General features: G+C 36.9%; 1 protein-coding gene across 1 annotated transcript in view; it reads left to right on the top strand.

The window, feature by feature from the left end:
- SNX4 (sorting nexin 4) overlaps positions 1 to 22,871 on the top strand; it is a 91,408-nt gene that overhangs the window by 28,506 nt on the left and 40,031 nt on the right. The window contains exons 6-7 of the mRNA XM_043997049.1: positions 5,065 to 5,120; positions 10,968 to 11,040. Coding sequence (XP_043852984.1) covers positions 5,065 to 5,120; positions 10,968 to 11,040 — 129 coding nt within the window. The remainder of the gene's footprint in view (positions 1 to 5,064; positions 5,121 to 10,967; positions 11,041 to 22,871) is intronic.

Below are 22,871 nucleotides of genomic sequence, written 5' to 3'. Positions count from 1 at the left end.
CTTCCCTTATTTGCATATTACTATGTTTTGAGGCCATATCTGGAATTTAATCATAACAGGAAATATTTGAAATAGCAGTGGTAGAATTTTCCTACTATAGTTCATTCTTGTTAGTACATATTGACATTTTCTCTTTTTAAAAAAATTCTAATTATTGAAGTCCTGACTATAACTCTTCATTGAAGGTGAAGCGAACTTTTATAGTATGTAGTCTGACATTACATCCTCAGCAGGCTGCAAATAAGTCATCTTAGTCTCATTTCATCTGTCCACTGGGACGTTGCTATTATTTTTTGTATATAATGAAAGCTTAAAGAGGTGATTCCTAAAAAGTCATTCTATTCATTTTAAACAAGGCTTTCTTGGTGACCCAGGCAAATTCAGGCCTCCTTGGGTTTTTCTCTCCAGTCATTAGAATTTCTGTTTTGGATACGGAAATGGCCCCACAGGTGTTTTAGAGCATGTTTCTAATAGTGAAGCTTAGGTGAAGAGAGGGAAGTAAATTTCATATGAATCCCTACCCCTATGTACATATTTATAGACACATACACACACATTATACACACTCATTTGTATATGCACACATGTGTATTGTGTTTGCAGATATATATATATATATATATATATATATATATGTATGTATGTATGTATGTATGTATCTTTCTAGAAAGAGATTTTAGGTTATCATCAGGAACAGATTGTACTAGCAAGAAATTGAGGAGAATATTGGTGACCCAATGTCAGCTTTACTTCATTCTGGCCCTAAGTTCACAACTATAGAAAAGTCCTTAGTGTCTTCCCATCTCTTCAGCCCAGAAACTTTGCCCCCTAAACATCTTGAGAATGCCTTACTTCATAGGCAGAACTAGTTTAACCCTGGTTATCATCCAGGGATAAAAATTAAACTGTTTTTTATTAGCTGATTTGATTAAATTTTTAAAGAGAAAAAGACCTCATAATACCAACAGGTATAATATTTACATATAGTAGTAGTGTGTCAGAGATTTAGCAAAGTGATAGAAATAAGAATAAAAATGTATATATAAATGATGTGATAATTCTGCAATACCACCAATTTCCTGATTATGAATTGGTATATAATATTCTTATCTGATTGAAATTTTGTGGAAAGAGTAAAATCCATTCATTCCAAATCTTACTGTTATTACTTAAACATTCTAATTTCCAAATCGTTCACCTTCTAAATGCACATTAAAAAAAAATGAAATCTTGCTGACTTTATGCCACCAGTTTCTGGACTGTCTTATGGAAATCATCTATGAGAATGCTGGAATAAGTACATATTAACTGAGGGATGGATTTAAAGAAATCTTAAGCTTTTAAAAATACATTATTTTGATAAGGATTCTGTAGAATTATTTATAATATGTTTGAGATTATTAAAAAAGGTCATAAGTAAAAGATAGGTACTTTGTACATATTTATTTGCTTTAAAAAATATTCTGTTAATGATTCATCTAAGAAGTTAGTATTCAGGACTTGATTCTAGCTCACTACCTGTTACTAAGTTGTCACAAAAACCCTATCTAAAAATATTTTTGTGTAAAATACATTTGGAATCTTGTAAATGCCAAATAGGTAGTCCTTTTTTTCCCTCCAAATAGGCAATTTTATAAAAGCAACAACTTTCTTTTTGTTTTAAATAATTTAAGTATGAAATTTAATACTTAGGCAAGTCTTAGAGTAATAATTTAATTTGAACTTTAAAAAATATCTGGGAAAGGCAGGACTGAATTTACTACATAATTTGTTAAATTACTTTCTTTTTTTGTTTGTTTGTTTTTGTTTTTTTTTTGCGGGGCAAAGGGGGTTAAGTGACTTGCCCAGGGTCACACAGCTAGTAAATGTCAAGTGTCTGAGGCCAGATTTGAACTCAGGTACTCCTGAATCCAGGGCTGGTGCTTTATCCACTGCGCCACCTGGCTGCCCCCCCCCCCCCCCCCCCCCGGTTAAATTACTTTCTTAATGAGGTTGTGACAAAGACTAAACAGATTCAGAAGACTGAGAAATGTAAATACCTTGGTATACTCCTGGTTTTATTCTTGGTTATTTTCATTTTAGCTCTCTTTTTCCCTCAGAAAAATACTAAATTTTTAATGTGTTTCAGAAAGTGCATCCTTTCTGAACATACCTATATTTGTATATCATAATATTGGTCACTTATTTGGTAGCCTCAACTATCCTGAATGTAACCAAAAATTAGGAAGTAAGTAAAAGTTGTGTAATGACATTAGACACCATAAAGAGAACCTAACTTTGCTCTTTGGGATAGCCTTTTGAGCATTCTCTCACACTCTCTTTGCTCATACAAGCATAGTATTAAGAAGCTTACTAATTTGTTTAGTTAGTTAATTAGAAGCATCAAATTAGAAGCAAAGCAGGTAGGTACCCATAGAGGCAGGTACATGTACAACCGTGAGAAACAATAGCTAATAGCCTTGATTACAAGGGAAGAAGCAAAAGGGTAAAAAATGAGATATCAATTAAAATAATATAAATTGTTACCTTTTGGTATAGGGAGAATCGCCCTTCATACCTCAGTAGCCTTTGAGGTTCTTACTGTATTTAAAGCTCAGCATATTTTTGAACCATCATGAGAGATTGTTATATTCATTATGCTCAATTTAAGAAACAGGTAAGTGTGTAATGCATTTAGAAAAATTTCCTTCCAAAAAGGGTTAGAACAAAGGTTTGGGCATTTAAAGTATTGTGATGACTATGTTAGGGATGTTTCAGAAGCAAAGGAATGGGAGTAGATGGGCAGAGAGTAGGTGGAGTGTATACAATTAAGGATTGGGTTTGATTTGTTTTTTATATTTTGTGTGATTTGCTTCAGTAAAAGGCTCAGGGATTTGGTGGTGCCAAAAATATTAGGTTCAAAAAAGATAGGGATAGGGACTATCTATACCTGTGATTTGACTGGTAGAGGGAACTCCTTTTACCAATTCAGGTCAGCACTTTCTCTGCAACTAGTCTTAGCGAGTTACCTAGAGCTTCGAGAAAGTTGGATGACTTGCCTGTCAATCTGTGTCAGAGGTTGAAATTGAAACCAGGTCTTCCTGGCTTTGAGGTTAACTCTATCCACTGTGTCACTCTACAAATGTCTACTATATTTTTTTCCACAATTTTTTATCTATGGCTTATCCATCTTAGTAAGCTGCTATTTTTATGAAGACAGCTTGATGTAGGGGGTAGAGAGTTGGCCAAGAGAATGGCCTTTTTCCTGATGTACACTGACTCTTGTTCTCAGGATGTGAGAGACAGCTAGCCACTCTTGGATGATTTAGGAAAACCATGTTTTAAGACTTGATTCTGATATGTGTGACCACCAGCAAGTCACTTAACTTCTCATTTTCCTTGGCAGCTCTACAAAATGCTAGGTTACAGACTGCTTGCTAGTCTGCTTTGGTAGATGGAGTTTCCACACTGGGAATTCCATTCATTGATAAAGTCATAGGCCTAGGCATTCAAAAAAATTAAAGTGAATGTCTTTAGTGACTTGACTTTTGAAACCCTTTGGTTCTTATTGTGTATTCAGTGGTAGACCACAGGATAATGCTAACTCTCTTAAATTTTGTGTAGTCTTTATTTGTAAGAGATTTGCATGCATTGATTCATTTGTTTTCACTTGTTCCACTTGTTACCAAATTGTATGTACATGTATGTTGTCTGAGCTGCAGCCTAACCACATTTGAGAGCCTCATCACCCCAATAGCTGCTGGGTGATTTTTTTGGGGCAACTTTCCAAGTTCATCTCCAAGTGAAAGAGAGGTCACAATCTGTGTCATTGAAGGGAGTGTTCTTACCAACAAAATCACAGATTTTTGAAGTATTGAGGCAAGGCTCCATTAAATTTCTGAGGTGAGGAGGGCTGGTGAATAGCCTCAAGAGCGAAAAAGAAACCAGCAAAATTAGTGAGAACCTGAGGATAATGTCTCTTAACTTTTTTTGGTTTGGTCTTCTGGGAATCTACATAAATGAACATATGTCAGCTAGAGGGAGATGCTTTGCAGGAACTGATAAGGCAGGGTTGAATTGGTAAAGGTGGGTAGTGCCATTGCAGATTTTTCATACCAATTTAGATTTTTTAATTGCCTTTTTAAACTTTTGGCATTGATGGGTAAACTAACTTTTTTTATTACTCCTCATGATTCCTGCTTCTGCTGGAGGTACCTGTCAGAATAGCTGCTTCTTTTTAAAGAAAAACAAAAACAAAATAGTTTTGTTGATGCTTTTTATTTTTTTAATCAGTCATTTTTAGTTATTCATTCCTTCCCTTCACCTAGTTTTGAATCCTCCCTCATAACAAAGAAACAGATAAGTAAAAACAAAGAATGTGGTGACCAGGTTGGTAGTATATATAATAATCTGCCCAAGGAGTCCCCACCAAGTTGGAAGGTGTTTGTTTCATTATCTGTTTTCTGAACCCATTATTAATTTTTCAACTGTTAGTGTAGCAAGAGTTTATTGAATATAAATCTTTCAGTTAAAGAAACTGTTATTTTATGCATGTATTCTAACTGGAGATAATTCATAATTTATGGTACTTCATAGCACATTATGTTTCTTGGAAAGGAATTTGTATCTCGATTTAAAAAAAAATTACTGGGTACCTCAGAATTTGCTGGCAAGGATTGTTTTCATCCACTCCTCCTTTATTTCCTAAAATTCTGGAACCTGAAAATGAAAGAACCTAATATCCTTTTGGTTTGCAATAAACTACTTTGTCTCTGTGGCCTGTACTCTATTATATCACTTGATAATAATGTAGAACAATTTCCCAGTATTGTAATTTATTGGGCTGTACCATTTCTTTGGCATTTACAAATGCCAAGTTTACACTCCTGTTTTTGTAATGTTTCTGAAAAGCTTAATGACAAAGTTCTTTTCTTTGTTCACTTGTGCACTTGTTCAAATGTATTTGACACTGTAATATGAAGAAAATTTTATTTTAGCATCTTAATTCTAGAAGGAAAGTAAAACTGTTTTGATTTTATGCCCTGAAATATAATTGTAATTGAGTTAACAAATTATTTTTTCCAGGCAGACTCCAGGTTAAAAGCTCTTAATGCAACATTCAGAGTGAAAAACCCAGACAAGTAAGGTTTTGTTTTAATAACAATTACAATGTTGTTTTGAATTGTGCCTTTCAAAAACGATTTAATTTTTTCATTTCTAAATGTATGCGCTTTATTTACCCAAGATTTTAAGTAGTGACTGAAGTCTGATAAAATTCTGTTTAAACCAGTTTCAATCTGGCTTTGAAATTTTAGCTTGATGATATCCAATTTAAGGGTATATTTGACTGATGGAAAATATTTTAGAAAATCAAGCCATGGGGGCAGCTAGGTAGCGCAGTGGATAGAGCACTGGCCCTGGATTCAGGAGTACCTGATTTCAAATCCGGCCTCAGACACTTGACTAGCTGTGTGACCCTGGGCAATTCATTTAATCCCCATAGCCCCGCAAAAAAACAACAACAACAAAAAGAAAATCAAGCCACACTGCCTCTTTTCAGTAGACTTGAGTGTTGTTGAAGGGATTAAAAAACTAGTGAGCAAAATAGCTTTCATTTTATTTAAAATGTTTCTTCATTTCCTCTTTTCATCTAGATGGAATATGTTTTCTCTTTCACAAAGAACTGGGCCAGTTTTGTACTTTTAATTTACTGATCTTAGACCCTATGAAAATAGGAATGAAAGGTTGATAGGCAATAATGTACTACCACAAATTGATTACATGTTTATTCTTTTATTGCATGAGAAAAGTATTTATTGATGATTTCTGAAATAATAGGAGTCATATGTAAGTATGACTGTTTTAAAGGAAGCTGTTGAGTTCAGGAATGGTCTTACGGGATGGGATGGATCTCCTCAAATTTTTGGTCCTTTCTACCTTTGAATTGTGGTCTAATCCTCTTTGTAGACTTTTCCTGTGACTGGGAATCAAAGGATGCAAGTATTAATCCCAGGACTGCTACCATTGAAAGACAACTGCTTTCTTCCTCAATTTTCCTATCTGTAAAATGAGAGGGTTGGAAGTGGTTAACTGTTTTGGGGGAAAAGAATATGCTTTGTAGGGAGGTTTCTTTGGATATTTGTTGTTGAAAAGTGACTGTTGGGTCAAAAAATTGTATTAATACGGTGTAGAAAACCAAACAAATAAAACCAAATCCTGCTCTACTCCAGAGCCACCTCCATATCACAATGAGGCATTGAAGTAGGGCTGTGTGTGTGTGTGTGTGTGAGTGAGTGAGTGAGCGAGGGAGAGAAGGAAATATTTGGCTAATCAGGATAATAATGTTTGGGAGAAAAGTTTTTTGTTTGTTTTTTGTTTTTCCCGTATTTTCTTCATATACTTTTAAAGATATCATTCATCCTGTAGTAGAAAGAGTGTTTATTTTGGAATCTAGCATGTGGGTTCAAATCCTGGCTCTCATTTTTAACCATCTGTGTGACCTTGAGCAAGGAAGTCACTTAACCTCTTTGGACCTCAGTTTTCTCAACTATAAATGAGAATATTGGACTAGATTACCTGGATGATCCCTGACATTCTTTTTTTGGTTTTGTTTTGTTTTGTTTTTATTTGCAGGGCAATGAGAGTTAAGTGACTTGCCCAGGTTCACACAGCTAGTAAGTGTCAAATATCTGAGGCCGGATTTGAACTCAGGTCCTCCTGATACCAGGGCCAGTGCTTTATCCACTGCACCACCTAGCTGCCCCCGATCCCTGACATTCTAAAATCCATGATCCTGGGAACTTCTGTAATTTTTGTTTGCTACTGTATTATCTAAAACTTTCAAAATATATTCTATTTAATATTCTCAATTATTACCACCTTATTGTCAAATATATATTTTTACTATTAAAAAAAGAGGATACTCAACCAAATAATCTGTTTTCTCTTCTAGTTCAAGAATTCTGATTTTATTATACTTCTTTATCAACTAAAAGAAATTATTTGTTTTAAATTTGTTCAAACTGAGAATGATTTACCCAAATGTGGAGAATAAAGCTGTAATAGCTATTAGAATGTCTCTAGCTATAATACTTCAGGAGAAGTTAATCTGTTATTTGCATAAATGATTTCATAGCAATTCAAGTTTTTTTTTTTTTGGTGGGGCAATGAGGGTTAAGTGACTTGCCCAGGGTCACACAGCTAGTGTCAAGTGTCTGAGGCTGGATTTGAACTCAGGTCTTCCTGAATCCAAGGCTGGTGCTTTATCCACTGAGCCATCTAGCTGCCCTAATAGCAATTTAATTTTACATATTTAGATAAGCTCTCTTATACTTGATTTTATATAATGCAGTTCTAGATATATGAATGTAAATCTCCAACAATTTTGTAATTTTCAATAATTAAGTAGGTTGGTTAGCATTTGAATATCCCTTTTTGAAGTTTTGGAGTTGATCTGATTGATATTTTATAGTTGACTTGATAGTGTGAAAATGTGCTCTGAAAGATTAATAATAATAATTTGACCTCCTCATGCCTTTTATTTTTTAATTTTTTGTTTGTTTTGTGTGTGTGTGTGTGTGTATGTGTGTGTGTGTGTGTGTGTGTGTGTGTGTGTGTGTGTGAGGCAGTTGAGGTTAAGTGACTTGCCCAGGGTCACACAGCTAGAAAGTGTTAAGTGTCTGAGGCCGGATTTGAACTCAGGTCCTCCTGAATCTAGGGCTGGTGCTTTATCCACTGCCCCACCTAGCTGTCTCTCCTCATGCCTTTTAAAGGGGAAAAGTATAATTATAAGTGCCTATAATTTTAAAATAAAAATAATCCATTGCCATCATCATCCTAAAAAATTTATAAGAAAAAAAAAGCCTAGACTTTGTGGTACTTAAAACCTAAGATGCTAGATATTATTGCATCTTTGCCTGTTAACATTTTTACATATTTAAGAATCGTTTCCTTCTAACTTGACCAGTTTAAAATAATCTGTGAATATTTATTAAAGTTTCTAAATAGAACTTAGTATGATAGTAAGTAAAATGAAGAGAATATATGTCTTTTTTTTTTAGGCCCAGTGATATTGTTGATATTTAGAGAAGGAAGAAGCACAGTTAAGTGATAAAGTAGATAGAATGCTGGGCCTGAAGTTAGGAAGACTCATCTTCCTGAGTTCAAATATAACCATAGATACTTACTAGCTGTGTGATCCTGGGCAAGTCAATTAACCCTGTTTGTCTCAGTTTCCTCATCTGTCAAATGATCTGGAGAAGGAAATAGTAAACCACTCCAGGATTGTTGCCAAGAAAACCCCAAATGGGGTAGTGAAGAGTTGTACACAACTGAAAACCAACTGAACAAGGGAATGAGGAATAGGACAAGGCGGGGTAGGAATAAATGTGGCTTATACAGGGGACAGCAAAGAAATGAGAAAAGAGGAAATATTGGACATATCTATCTCTTGTGGGAACTAAAGCCACCAAACAGAAGCTGCTTTGGCAGCCTACTCTCTGTGACCTTCTGGCTCTGCTTTTGAAGGACTTTTAGGTTTCCCTAGAAATCACAAGTTTGGGGCCATAGGCTTTTGCCTTTGACTTCTTTTTCCTGTCTTGAGCACAGGAAAACCAGGCACTCACTGGTTAAATTGCAAAATTATTTTACTTATATATGAGGAAATCTTGGTTTAGAAATTGTATATTACAGGAAAAGTATAGGCATGACAATTACTTAAATAAATTTGACATTATTCATTCTCTATTTTTCAGTTCCAAATGGCTAACTCATTCCTTTAGCCCCTGTCCTTGGAAGGTCACTTAGTTCTTTATTGCTCACTCCCCCTCTTGGGTTCAGGATGAAACAGATACTGAAATACCAGTTTAATAGTTTTGATCTCCTTTGTATTCTAGTAAGCTTCTGTCTTACTCCTCTAAATTCTTTCTGACTGCCTGAATAATTTTGCCCAAGTCTTTGTCCCTGGCTTTCTAGCCTTTACCTGTGGCCATTCTCTGTAGCTTCCATCAGTTGAGGTGAGTTATTCATACTTCTCATACAAGAATATGCTTACATCTGTTTTAATTTAGTTGGGAGATTCTATGTTAAAATCTCAATTCCAAGCAAAGTATCTAGAGGCCTAACTTTGTTTATTCTTTTAATTTTGCTGGCTACTGGGTGGACGTCCCCATCTAAGTCTGCAGGCATTGCTAGTTTTATTGACCGAGACAAGCATTAGCTGACTTAAAGGAATCCAAGTCCTCTTCTGTTTCTTAAATGTGTATTACTAGACTTTGCAACCTATAGATCTGCTGGTATCTCTCTAATGATGACTCCCATAGTAGGAGGAATAAAAGCTTTCTCCTTCTCTGTCCCATTCATTAGCACTAGTTCTCTCAATTTAAACTTATTAGAGATCAAATATTTAAATTCTCTTGGTATTCCACAAGCAACTATGATGTAAACATATTTCAGAATTTTTAGACTCGGAAATTTTGTCCAAGTACAGTGGCTTCTTGGCTAGTCTTGGAGGGGAAGGAATACAGACCAAGAAATCTATCTGACCTATTGTGAAGAAAACTTGAGGTTTCTAATCATGCCTAATTCCTGGATTCAAGGCTATTCTGAAGGTTGTATTTATTGGGAGGCAGTAGACTGAGAGTTTGCCTCTTAATGCTCAGCCTAGGTAAAAAGGAAGGAATAAGCAACGAGAAACTTGACTGGCAGCAGGCAAAAAAAAGAAGCAGTCTTTAGATCTCTCATACAAAGTTGCTTGAAATAACACATTTTTTCCTGTTCCATGTAGGATGCTGCAAGTAAGCAAGGCCATCCTAATGATATGTTCCCTATCCTAATCATGGCCACCCACTCTTGTAAGCCTTATGGCCCCTGACTTGGTTCTCAAAAGGTTTTATGGCTGGAAAACAATATGGGGGAAAAAGGATAGAGTAAAAGAGGGAGATGGAGAAATGCAAAGCAGTTTTACATTACCTTTACCTTGTGACATGCTACACATTAATAAGCATTGCTCATTCTCTCAGCTCTGCTTGCTTGTTGTCTTCTTACATAATATCTTGCATAGAAACTTTGAATTGTAAATGAGATATACCTTTGATGACTATACATGTGGAGCATTAAGATCATGAGGCACCCTAGAGAGTCTAAAAGCACTTTTTAATATTGTATTTATTTGTTTTTGATTCACTAACCTTCATACTGACTTTCCCTACTTACTCTTGTTTTTTTTTTTTTTTTTTTCTGGTGAGGCAATTGGGGTTAAGTGACTTGCCTAGGGTCACACAGCTAGTAAGTGTCAACTGTCTGAGGCTGGATTTGAACTCAGGTCCTCCTGACTCCAGGGCTGGTGCTCTATCCATTGTGCCACCTAGCTGCCCCTCTACTTACTCTTAAGACTACAGAAAGAGTGTACCCAAAGTTCCTGTCTTTTAAAAGAGTCGACAGTTAACAGAACATTGCCTTTGGAATCAGAACTAACTTTGTGTCAAAGCTAGCTTTAACACTGATTAGCTGGGTAATCCCGGGCAAGTCACTTCTCTCTCTCTGGTCTTCTGTTTCTATGAGGGGATTATACAAAATAATCTCTAAGGTTTCTTCCAACCCTGTCTAGAGAGGGAAGTAATTGAAAATTTTTATATAGAATTTGTTTTTGAATGACTAGGTTCCAAAAAATTCCCTTAGAAAATCTTGAGACAAATGTATTTTCCTTATTTAATTCCAAGATGATTTTTGTCTGAAAAAAACCTCACCACACAATCAAGGTTTTAACACGACTTGTTCCTAATTTTATTTTGAAAATGTCAAATGAATATGAATGTGTTATGTTCTGAGAATTTTGTTAGTTGTATAGTTGAAGAAAAATCTGCAGCTAGCTTGGTGTTAAATAGAATCAGACTCATCATCAACAGTTCTTAGATCATAGTAACTTCTTTCAGTTTGTGAATGCTTGTTCCTTGATATATATTGATACACTATCTGTGTCCTGTTACCAGGAGATTTACTGAGCTAAAACACTACGGTGATGAACTACAGTCTGTCATCTCACACCTTCTTCGAGTCAGAGCTGTAAGTGATACCTACGTGCTTTTTGTGAGAAAATTTAGAAGGCAGTACAATTATTTAACGACAATTAAGTGGTGGGTGGGGGTAATACTCATGTTCAATAACTTAGAATTTTTGAATCATTCCCATTGCATTTTGTAAAAAAACAATGCAAAATGTTTTCTAGACTAACCATTTTGAAAATGTCTGGCTATATTCATCTTCTCATGTTTATAATTTGGTATATGTGTTTGTTTTGACATACTGTCAAATCTTACATTTCATTGTGAGAATATACCTAATTGCTTTAAGATCTACCTAATCTCTATTCATTCTGAATTCTTATTAAAGACTTGTAATATTTTACTTATTAGAAGAGGCCTTATATCAGTGCTTTTAAAACCTCTTAAGGTGGGTAGGTTTGCTGTGATGGAAAATATAAGAAGTCTTTTAGAAAAGTTGGTGCTAGCATTTCAGGGATGTTTTATACATATCAATACAGTTACTCTAATGATTGCCATATACTTTGGGGTGAATAGATGGACCTGGGAAATAATGCTTCATTCACTCTTACTCTTTGAGAAATTCTAAAGCATGTGAACCTAGCCTTCGTAAGAGGAGGCTATGACATGTCCAGAGAAGTCTAGGGTATCTTGGGACAGGCCTACATTCATTTGAATCCCTAGAGAAGTTCCCAAACTGACCTAGCCCTCTGGGTAACTTGAATTTTCATGATAGGAGCATAGCCTCTTACATTACATCCACCTTCTTTATTTTACATATAAAAAAGCGGGCCTAGAGAGGTAAATTGACTTGGATGTTTGTGTTATTTTAGTTAATTTAAGTGCTCATACTGGAATCCAGATCATCTGTTCCCAGTCAGATGTTATTTTCACTCTAATGCTGTGCTACCTCTAACCATTGGTCTCAGACGTATCTCGTTGTTTGATTTAATCCAGATGTATACCCTGAAAGCTGAGTAGAACTTGACTGAGCTTTAGGCCCACAAGTGGGCAACAGCAAAACATCTCTCTCATTGTACTCTTTTGTGTATTATTCTTCAGGAGTAAGTTACACTGGAACAGGTTGCCAGAGTACTCAGATCCTGTGTTGTATGGCTTAACAGAGAGGGAACTAGATTCAGAGCTGGAAAATCTAGATTTGAGTCTGAACTGAGATCTACTAGCTGTATTTTCCCCCAAAAATGAGTGCCTGTTGGCATAATGCAAGCTCTGTGTATAAAGTTTATCCTTTAAATGTTCAGGAATAAGCCTAGTGGACATTGTTAGCCTAATGCCTATTAGGATGAATAAGCAAACACAAGAATACCAACCCTTGTAGTCCTGCCAAATGTAAATATTTTAAGAAGTTGGGTAGGAAAGATATGATCACAAAGTCAAAGGTGTTTTGATTCATTTCAACTAACAGTTATCCTCTTCTCTTGGTATTAAAAAGAACCCATTGTAGAATATTATCTGTAACATTAAGTTTCTCTTAACACATACTTGTTGAGTGATCTATGTCCTTGACACAATCCTGAGGGACATGTCTTTGTTGCATTAGGATCCAATTTATAAACTGCTTAATGTGCATATATGTATACCTTATACATAATAAATATTGAATTTCATTGGGTGACATTTTTTTCACATAAATTAGGATGAATTTCTTGGCTTCTTCAGACAAAATTTGTAGCCTTTTTATGTCATTAGAAAAGTTCATTAGGTTGCCAACATGTAACTACCATAGCCCAAATTTAAAGAAGAAAAATGTACTTACATGTAGTATAAATTATGTATTACAAATTATGATACACATATGTATAATATACATCTATGTGTATATATGTGTATGCATATGTATGTCTGTATGTATATGCATATTGTGTAGATGTGTACATACTGTCCCAAGTTTTGGTGCACTTTTGAATTTTAATAACTTCACGAGTATAAATGCTAAAACGTATAGAAAATAACATTTGAAAGGTTACATTTTGAGAATAATGATGTAGAAACATCATTAATGTTACATCATTGTAGCTGATTTTCAAACTTTGAAAAAAAGCTTTCATTAGTTGCTGCTCAGTGATTGAAAGTATTACATTTGTCATCCTATCCTTAAGATTATCCAGAGAATGCAGATTTTTAAAAAAATAAAAGTATTTTATTATTTTCCAGTTACATGTAAGGATAGTTTTCAACATTTGTTTTCATAGGATTTTTAGTTCCAAATTTTTATCCTACCCTCCCTTTCCTCCCTCCTTCCTAAGACAGAAAGCAATCTGATGTGGTTTATATATGTACAATCACATTAAACATATTTCTGCATTAATCATATTGTGAAAGAAGAATCAGAGCATAAGGGAAAAACTTCAAAAAAAGAAGGAAATAAAAAAAAAAATTCATCTCCAAAGTAGAAACAGTATGGTTCAATCTGCATTCATAATCCACAGTTCTTTTTTCTGGATGTTGAGAACATTTTCTATCATGAGTTCTTTGAAATTGTTTTGGATCGTTGCATTCCTGAGAAGAGGCAAGTCTATCACCATTGTTCATCATACAATGTTGCTGTTACTGTGTACAGTGTTCTCCTGGTTCTGCTCCTCTCAGTCAGCATCAGTTCATGTAAGTCCTTCCAGGTTTTTCTGAACTCTTCCTGCTTATCGTTTCTTATAGCACCATAGTATTCCATTACATTCATAGGCCACAACTTGTTTAGCCATTCCCCAATTGAAGGTCAGAGAATGCAGTTTTGATACTTACTTGATAGTTTTGATGTGACTCCACAAGAAAAAGTCTAAATTAGTAAATGAATCAGGTTACCAAACAAGAATATCTCTTTTGCCAATCTACCAGTCTAAGAAAGTGTCACGTGCAATGAATATATAATGCCCCATCTTATTAAAATTAAAAATTCACAAACAGAAGTCCAAAAGAAATTTAAATAATCTTTCAAATGATGTTTTTTGTAAGTTTGTAACATTTTAAAGCTGAAGTTATTAAAGCTTAAAACTGCACTAAGACTTCTTAGGACACCAATATTCTTACATACGTGTGTATGTGGATCTCCTTGGATGATTATGACTTTAATATTGGTAACTAGGGGCAGCTAGGTGGCGCAGTGGATAGAGCACCGGCCCTGGAGTCAGGAGGACCTGAGTTCAAATCCAGCCTCAGACACATAACACTTACTAGCTCTGTGACCCTGGGCAAGTCACTTAACCCCATAACACTTACTAGCTCTGTGACCCTGGGCAAGTCACTTAACCCCAATTGCCTCACACACACAAAAAAAATTGGTAACTGATTTCAGCTAATATTTGTACAAATTTCTTAGTGTTCAGTGGAATAGTTGAAATTGACCTGGTTAAATTTGAATAAAACTATTATATTGGTGGAGGTCAACATGTCCTTGGAATTAAGGTTAAGGAAACTTAGACATACTAGAAGGAATAGAGTCTTCACTTAAACATAAAGGGAACACCACTAACAACAGTATTTATCTTCCATTTTTTAAAAAGTGGTAATAGGGGCAGCTAGGTGGCGCAGTGGATAGAGCACCAGTCCTGGATTCAGGAGGACCTGAGTTCAAATCCAGCCTCAGACACTTGACACTTACTAGCTGTGTGACCCTGGGCAAGTCACTTAACCCTCATTGCCCCACCAAAAAAAAAAAAACGGGGGAAAAAAAAGTGGTAATAGTTATATATAGAGAGAGCTTATGTTAGAGTGTAAGCTCATTGAGGACAGGAACTGGTTTTGCTTGTTCTTTGTATACAGTGCTTAGAACTGTTTTTGGCCCATAGTAGGCACAGAAGTGCTTATTAAATGATGTTTATAAAAACAGATGTCTTTTGTATGTAAAATAATTCATAATTAAGCAGCCAAAAATAAGACATTTTAAAATTTGGGCTAATAATGATGTATGAGTGTGTGGCAGAATGGTTAGGTACTTTTAAAAAGTGAAGGGGAGGCTTCCCTTGTCCATCATGGATTTTATTCTTTCTGTCAAGATCATTCAGGGAAATGGGTGGCCTGGAGTTAACCAGTAAGCCAGTATCAACTACAAGTGGTAGTATTACCCGGTAATAGCTAAGAATTCAAGTGTTTGAGCCTAAAACTACTTCTCCTCACTCTTAACTTTGAAAACATTGAAATAACGCCATAGAACAATGCAGCAAAACTCACAGAAGAATGTGCTGAAATCATCTTCTAACAAAGAACAGCTTGGAAGGTCAGAAGGAGGGAGCTGCTGTGCTGATACAGGAGTTGAGCCCAACCCCACAGTCACCCTGACACAGATCCAGTCCCAGGAAGTCCTCACCAGAGAAGGAGACCCCCAGAGCCTCTGAATCAGCTGCAGTATTAGTGTCATCTGGAACTAAGCTCACAGTCTAGTGAGAGGGCTGAGCCCTTGGCAGGGGGGAGACTACAGGGGTCTATGCTGGTGTTGAGGCACGACTTGGGTTTTTCACCCCTGCTGGAAACCAGGAGGTAGGCTTGAGTAGCAGTGGCCCAGGTCAGGGAGGAACAAAGGCTCATCAGAGCTGACAATCACAACACACAAAGCTGGTTGATTAGCAAGTTGGTTTTGGGTCATCTATGGACTAGGAAACAGGCCAGGCTAGTGAAGAACCTGATCCTCCTTAATCATACCACCTATGACTTCTTAAGCTTGGGATACTGCAGCCTGGAAACAGTGCCCAACTTTAAGGAGCTAAAAGTGAAGTAAAAGAAAGGCAAGATGAGCAGACAGAGAAAGGTTGAGGACCATAGAAAGTTTCTTCAGTAACAAGGAAGACCAAGGGGCACCCTCAGAGGAAGATGTCAACATCAGGGCCCCTATATCTAAAGCTTCCAAGAAAAATATGAATTGGTCTCAGGCCATAGAGGTGCTCAAAAAGGACTTTGAAGATAAAGTTAGGGGCAGCTGGGTAGCACAGTGGATAGAGCACCGGCCCTGGAGTCAGGAGGACCCGAGTTCAAATCTAGCCTCAGACACTTGATACTTACTAGCTGTGTGAACCTGGGCAAGTCACTTAATCCCAACTGCCTCACCCCCCCCCCCCAAAAAAGATAAAATTAGAGAGGTGGAGGAAAAAATGGAAAGAGAAATGAGGGTGATGCGGGAAAGACATGAGAAAAAAGTCAACAGCTTGAAAAGTCAAATTGGCCAAATGGAAAAGGAGGTACAAAAGCTCTCTGATGAAAATAATTGCCTAAGAATGAGGATTGAACAAATAGAAGCTAGTGACTTTATGAGAAACCAAGACACAATAAAGCAAATCCAGATTAATAAAACATAGAGGGCAGTGTGAAATATCTTCTGGGAAAAACTGCTGACCTGGAAAATAGGTCCAGGAGAGATCATTTGAAAATTATTGGTCTACCTGAAAACCATGATCAGGGAAAGAGCTTAGACATCATCTTCCTAGAAATTGTCAGGGAAAATTGCCCTGATATTCTAGAAGCAGAAGGTAAAATAGAAATTGAAAGAATCCACCAATCACCTCCAGAAAGAGATCCCAAAAGGAACACTCCTAGGAATATTATAGCCAAATTCCAGAGCTCTCAGGTCAAGGAGAAGATATTGCAAGCTGCCAAAAAGAAAGAATTCAAGTACTGTGGAGTCCATCAGCATAGCAGAAGATCTAGCAGCTTCTACATTAAGGGACTGGAGGGCATAGAATATGATATTCCAGAGGCAAAGGAATTGGGATTACAACCAAGAATCACCTACCCAGCAAAAGTGAGCATAATCTTTCAGAGGAAAAAATGGGACTTTAATGAAAAAGAGGACTTTCAGGTATTCATGATGAAAAGACTTGAACTGAATGGAAAATTTGACTTACAAATACAAGACCCTAGAGAACTATAAAAAATTGGAGTTGGGGGTGTCTAGGTAGCGCAGTGGATAAAGCACCAGCCCTGGATTCAGGAGTACCTGAGTTCAAATCCGGCCTCAGACTCTTGACACTAGCTGTGTGACCCTGGGCAAGTCACTTAACCCCCATTGCCCCGCCCCCCCCCCCAAATTGGAGTTGGGGGACATACCTGGGGTCATGCAGTGTCTGTCTGTCTTGTGTCTGAGGCTGGGTTTTGGCTGAGATCCCCCTGGGTCCAAGGTGAATGCTTTGTCCACTGTGTCACCTAGCTGTCCCATGATGACATCTTTTTTTTGTTTGTTTTTGGTGAGGCAATTGGGATTAAGTGACTTGCCCAGGGTTATACAGCTAGTAAGTGTTAAGTGTCTGAGGCTGGATTTGAACTCAGGTCCTCCTGAATCCAGGGCCAGTGCTCTATCCACTGTGCCACCTAGCTGCCCCCCCATGATGACATCTTTAGAGTTAAATTGAGGGGTGAGGGGAATGCACTGGGGGAGGGAAAAGGGCAGAGGTGAAATCCTACATGAAAGAAACAGGAAAGGGCTTATGGAGTGGGGGAATAGATGGGTAGGAGCAGGGCAGTAAATGAGCCTAACACTTACCAAAATTGGTTCAAAGACCTCAATCTCATTAGAATTGGCTCCAGGAGGGAATAATGTACACACTCAATTGGGTGGAGTAATCTCTCTAACCCTGCAGGAAAATAGGAGGGGAAGGGATAAAGAGAGAGGGGCAAAAGAAGGAAGGGAAGATTGGGGGAGGGGACAGACAGAAGCAAATCCCTTTTGAAGAGAGATAGGATGAAAGAAGATGGATAATAGAATAAATATCATGGGGAAGGGAATAGGATGGAAGGGAAACAGTTAATAATAATCATGAAAAAGAGAAAAAGAAAAATTGTACGAAAAATATTTATAGCAACTCTATGTGGTGGCTAAGAATTGAGAATCAAGGGAATGTCCATCAATTGAGGAATGATGAAAGAAGCTGTGGTATATGATTGTAATGGAATGGTCTTGTGCTATAGGAAGTGAAAAACAGGATGATCCCAGAAAAACCTGGAAAGACTCATGAATTGATGTATAGTGAAGTGAGCAGAACTGGGAGGATATTGTGCATAGTGACAGCAGTATTGTTTAGTGAGCAATTGTGAATGACTTAACTACTCTCAGCAATACAGTGATCCGAGACAATCCCAAGGGACTAATGAGGAAGCTTACTATGCACCCCCATAGAAAGAACTGATAAAAAGAGTACTTGTGGATTGTGTGTATATAGATGTAGATATATACATATATCTGTATACACACATACACATATGCATATATGCACACACACACACACACACACACACACACACACACATAAACCTGGTTGCTGACTTGTGGAGGGGGGAGGAAAAAGAGGGAGGGAGAGAGAAAAATTTGGAACTCTAAATCTTATGAAAATGAATGTTGAAAACTACCCTTACGTGTAACTGGAAAAAAAACCAAAATAAATGTTTGTTGAAAAGTAATCATCTGGATTTAGCAAACCTGACTTCTTCTATGTTCCTGACTCTGGCTTAGCAGTCTGTTTCTGACCTATTTTTTTTTAACCTCTTTTCTTGTTTGCTCCCCCTTCTCTACCTTAGATCCTAGTAATGTTATTTTGGGCTTCATCATTTCCTCAGCAGTAATAATGCCATAAAACAAAATACTGTAGCAGTTTGGTAGGAAGGGTCCAGGCTGTGATATAAATGCCAAAGCACTGGATTTGAAGCCTTAATGTATTTCCCTAACCCTTTGCCACTACGAACAAGTGACTTTTCTTCTGTATCTCAGTGTTAAGGGCTAAAATTCTAGCTAGCCTGTCTAAAATATCTAATGAGTGGTCGCCAATAAATTATAAGCTTTAGCAAGAGTTAGACTTTTAAGCATTTATTAAGGAGAATAAGAATTTGGTAAAGAGAGAGAAAGGCCTAGATTCCTATCTATTAAAGGGAGAGCACATTTCTAGCTCCGCTCTCCACCAGAGTCCAAAGGCAAGAGCGCGAGACTGAGCGCCAGTCTCTTCCTTCCTCCTCCCACTAGCCCGAGTCACTTCCTGACTCCTGGTCTTGCCCTCAAAGACCTTCGCTTCATAGGCAGAACTCTTCTACAGTAAGTCTCCAGCAGGTGGCGTCATTCCAAACGTTACATCAGTTTACTCATCTTTTGAATGAGTGCATTGGACTGTATGCTTTCTACCATTCTTTTAGCTCTTAAAATCATTTCTTTCTATGACCTTTCATCTTGAAGTGCAAACTATAGGCATATGTTTAAAAGATTATACTTTATTTTAATATTTATTTTAAAAATTTAGAGTTCTGAATCTCTCCTTCTGTTCAGCCTCTCCCTCAACCACTGAAAAAGCAAGCAATATGATATCAATTATACATGTGAAGTCATGCAAAACATATTTCCATTCTAGTCACGTTGCTCCCCACTCTCATCCCACTCCCAAAAGCAAGAAAAATAAAATGAAAAAAGTATGCCTCGGTCTGCATTCAGAATTCATCAGTTTTCTCTTCTGGATGTAGATACACTTTTCATTGTTGGTCTATGGGCACACTCTTGCATAAGGTTTTCTTGAAATAACAAATTTGATATATTTGAACCAGATCTCATCCTAAAGTTGTAAAATCCTGCTACATGTGAATTCTTTGCCTATTTATATAATATCGATTTCAGGGAACCATTCAGTCTAAAATGTTGTTATGGAACCAGTTAATATTGGGTTAGGGAAGTACTATATGTAATGATAATCAAGTTTTAGGTATAGAACAGATTTGTTTTTTTCATAGTATTGAGTCTAGTTTTGCCTAACTTAATGCATATCTTTTTTCTTTTTTGTTCTATACTGCTTATGTTCATTCCAGTTCCTATACTGGAAGTGCCACACACCTTTTCTTATAGGTTCCAGGAACATTCTGGCTGGTACCTCCTCTTTGGGTTGATTATGAAAGTGTACTGTGAGACTTCATGAAACTGTACTGGCTAATGTCTTTCTGAGCTTCTGCCCTGAATCACCAACTGCAAATTAGACATTTCCAACTGGATGTTCCATAGGACCTCTCAAGCTTAACATATGCAAAAGAGAATTCATTTTCTCTCCCCCCAAATCTACCTTGTTTCCTTACTTTACTATGTCTGTCAAGGGTACTTTCATTCCTGCAGACAACCAGTTTCGCAACCTCACCTTTGACCCCTTGTTCTCCTTCATACCTTACATCTGATCTGTTGTCAAGTCTTGTCATTTCTATTTCCATAATATATCTCCACTTATCACTTCTCCCCTGGACTATTTAAATGATTTAATTGGTCTCTTCACCTCAGGTCTTTCTCTAATCCATTCTCTACTCAGGTGCTAGAGGGATATTGCTGTAGCAAAAGTCCAACAATGACATTTGCTTGTTTAAAAAGCTCTAATGTAACTCCCCCTTACCTCTAGGATGAGACATAAACTGCTCTGTTTTGCATTTAAAATATTCACAACCTCACTCGAGCTTATATTTCTAGACTTATTTCATATTACTTCCCCTCATGTACTTTTATATGTTCCCTCCACACTGACTCTGTTTGTTATTCCTCACCATAATAGCATTCCATCTTCCACCTCTGGGCTTTTTTACAGGCTTCCTTCTCTGCCTAAAATATACTCTCTACACCTCCATTAAAAAAAAAAAAAAGTCTTAGCTTTCTTCAGAATCCAGTTCAAGCTCCTTTTCCATGGGGCCTTTTCTAATTATCTCAACTACTAGTGTCTGCCTTCTCCTTCCTTATAAGTTGTTGTTCGGTCATTAGTCGTGTCTGACTCTTTGTGACCCTATTTGGAATTTCCTTGGCAAAGATATTGGAGGGGTTTGCTATTTCCTTTTCCATCTCATTTTACAGCTGAGGAAAATGAGGCAAACAGGTTTAAGTGACTTGCCCAGGGTCTCACAGCTAGTAAGTGTCAAGTGTCTGAGGTCAGATTTGAACTCAGGTCCTCCTGAATCCAGGGCCGGTGCTTTATTCACTGAGCCACCCAGCTGCCCAACACTTCTTCTTTAATGTAATGTTGTCTAGTCTTTAAGCAATAATTATTTTTATGGCAGTTAGATCAGTTATATCATGCATGAAAGCTTGAACATCTTGCTATAAAGTAAGTCAAAAAGGTGAATAAAAGGAAAATAGAAATTACAATCCCTGTTGACTGGGAAGATTAGTTTTCAGCTTGTTTCATAAGAAAAGCATATTATTGACACAGTCTGCTGCTGCAAGAGTGGACTGTTACAGATTATTTTGTCAAGTTGAAATGTCCTAGGATGATGATGATTATTGTTAATAATAGTAATAATTATATAGCTAAGCTTTATATGGCACTTACTACATGCCATGTGATGTGCTAAGTACTTTATAATTAATGTCTGATTTGATCCTTATAAGAACCCTGGGAGATAGGTGCTGTTATTATCCCCATTTTCTCATCCCTAGATGAGGAAACAGATTTTCTAGTGACACTATCTTTCTATTACTCTTTAGTTCACCCCCAGCACCTCCCCTCCCTCCCTCCCTCCCAGCAGCCCTCATTTTCCTTTTTTTCTATTTGTTCTTGATGCTTAGGCTTTTCAGTAAGCTTTAAATCTATCAAGTAGGTTGTTTGTTTATGTTTTTTAAAGAATTATGATATGTAGTAATGTTTGCCCTTACTTATAGGTTTGTAGATGCTTGTCCTCTCATCCAGGTCTTCAGTCCCTGGAGCTATCACCAGCTGCCTGGTGGTGCCGGGATTTATTTGGTGTTGTCTCATCATCACTTAGGGTGATCCTGAGGCTTATAGAATCAGGAGATATGGGTGATCGGGCATGTGATCTAGCCATTATGGCTTTCTCTATAAAAATGGTTTAATTGTAGTATGTTAAGGGCTAAAATTCTAGCTAAACTGTCTAAAATATCTAATGAGTGGTCGCCAATAAATTATAAGCTTTAGCAAGAGTTAGACTTTTAAGCATTTATTAAGGAGAATAAGAATTTGGTAAAGAGAGAGAAAAAGGCCTAAATTCCTAGCTATTAAAGGGAGAGCACATTTCTAGCTCCGCTCTCCACCAGAGTCCAAAGGAAAGAGCCCGAGACTGAGCGCCAGTCTCTTCCTTCCTCCTCCCACTAGCCCGCGTCACTTCCTGACTCCTGGTCTTGCCCTCAAAGACCTTCCCTTCATGGGCAGAACTCCTCTACAGTAAGTATCCAGCAGGTGGCGTTATTCCAATCGTTACAGTCCCCCCTGTTGTTCCTCAAGAAACAAAATGTTTCCTTGACGGAACAGTAAAAAGAATACAATAACTATTGCTAACTAATAATATGTGAACAACAATATAGAAAAGGAAGAGAGGAAAGTTTTGTCCAGAGGGGCGATTTTTTTTTGTCCTCATGAACCGACGCTTTGACATTAGTCTTGCAAAGGGAGGGCCTCTGCAGAGAATACATGTTACAGATGGTGTATATTATAACAGAAAGAGAAAAAAACAACAAAAACAACAAATCAAAACTGTTCATTTAAAGTCTCTGAAAGTCTTTTCTCAGATGTCCTCTAGGTGTAGTCGTGGAATGGAAGTCTTTTCAGGGGTTGATGTGTGGATGCTGGTAATCAGCCAGGAAATTCCTACAAAATTGAGCTTAACACAACTTTAAAATAGCTTTGTCAATAATCAAATCAAACAATGAAAGTTCTCAAAAACATGTCTAAGGGAATTCAGAATCTTAGTTGTTACACATGAAACATATAATAAAACAAAAATTGAAACATTCTTTAAAATTATAATATTACTATAGTCCCCCCTTATGGAGGGTAATTGAGAAGACAATTGCTGTGATATTAATTTTTTAAAATAATTTTTATCTTTGTTTCATCACTTTTTGCATCATCTGCCTAATTATCCTCATGCCATTATGAGAAATTAGAAAATCTAATA

This window comes from Dromiciops gliroides, chromosome 3 (assembly GCF_019393635.1).
Source record: "Dromiciops gliroides isolate mDroGli1 chromosome 3, mDroGli1.pri, whole genome shotgun sequence".
In the NCBI taxonomy this organism is placed as follows: domain Eukaryota; kingdom Metazoa; phylum Chordata; class Mammalia; order Microbiotheria; family Microbiotheriidae; genus Dromiciops; species Dromiciops gliroides.
This window is presented reverse-complemented; position numbering and strand designations above follow the sequence as displayed.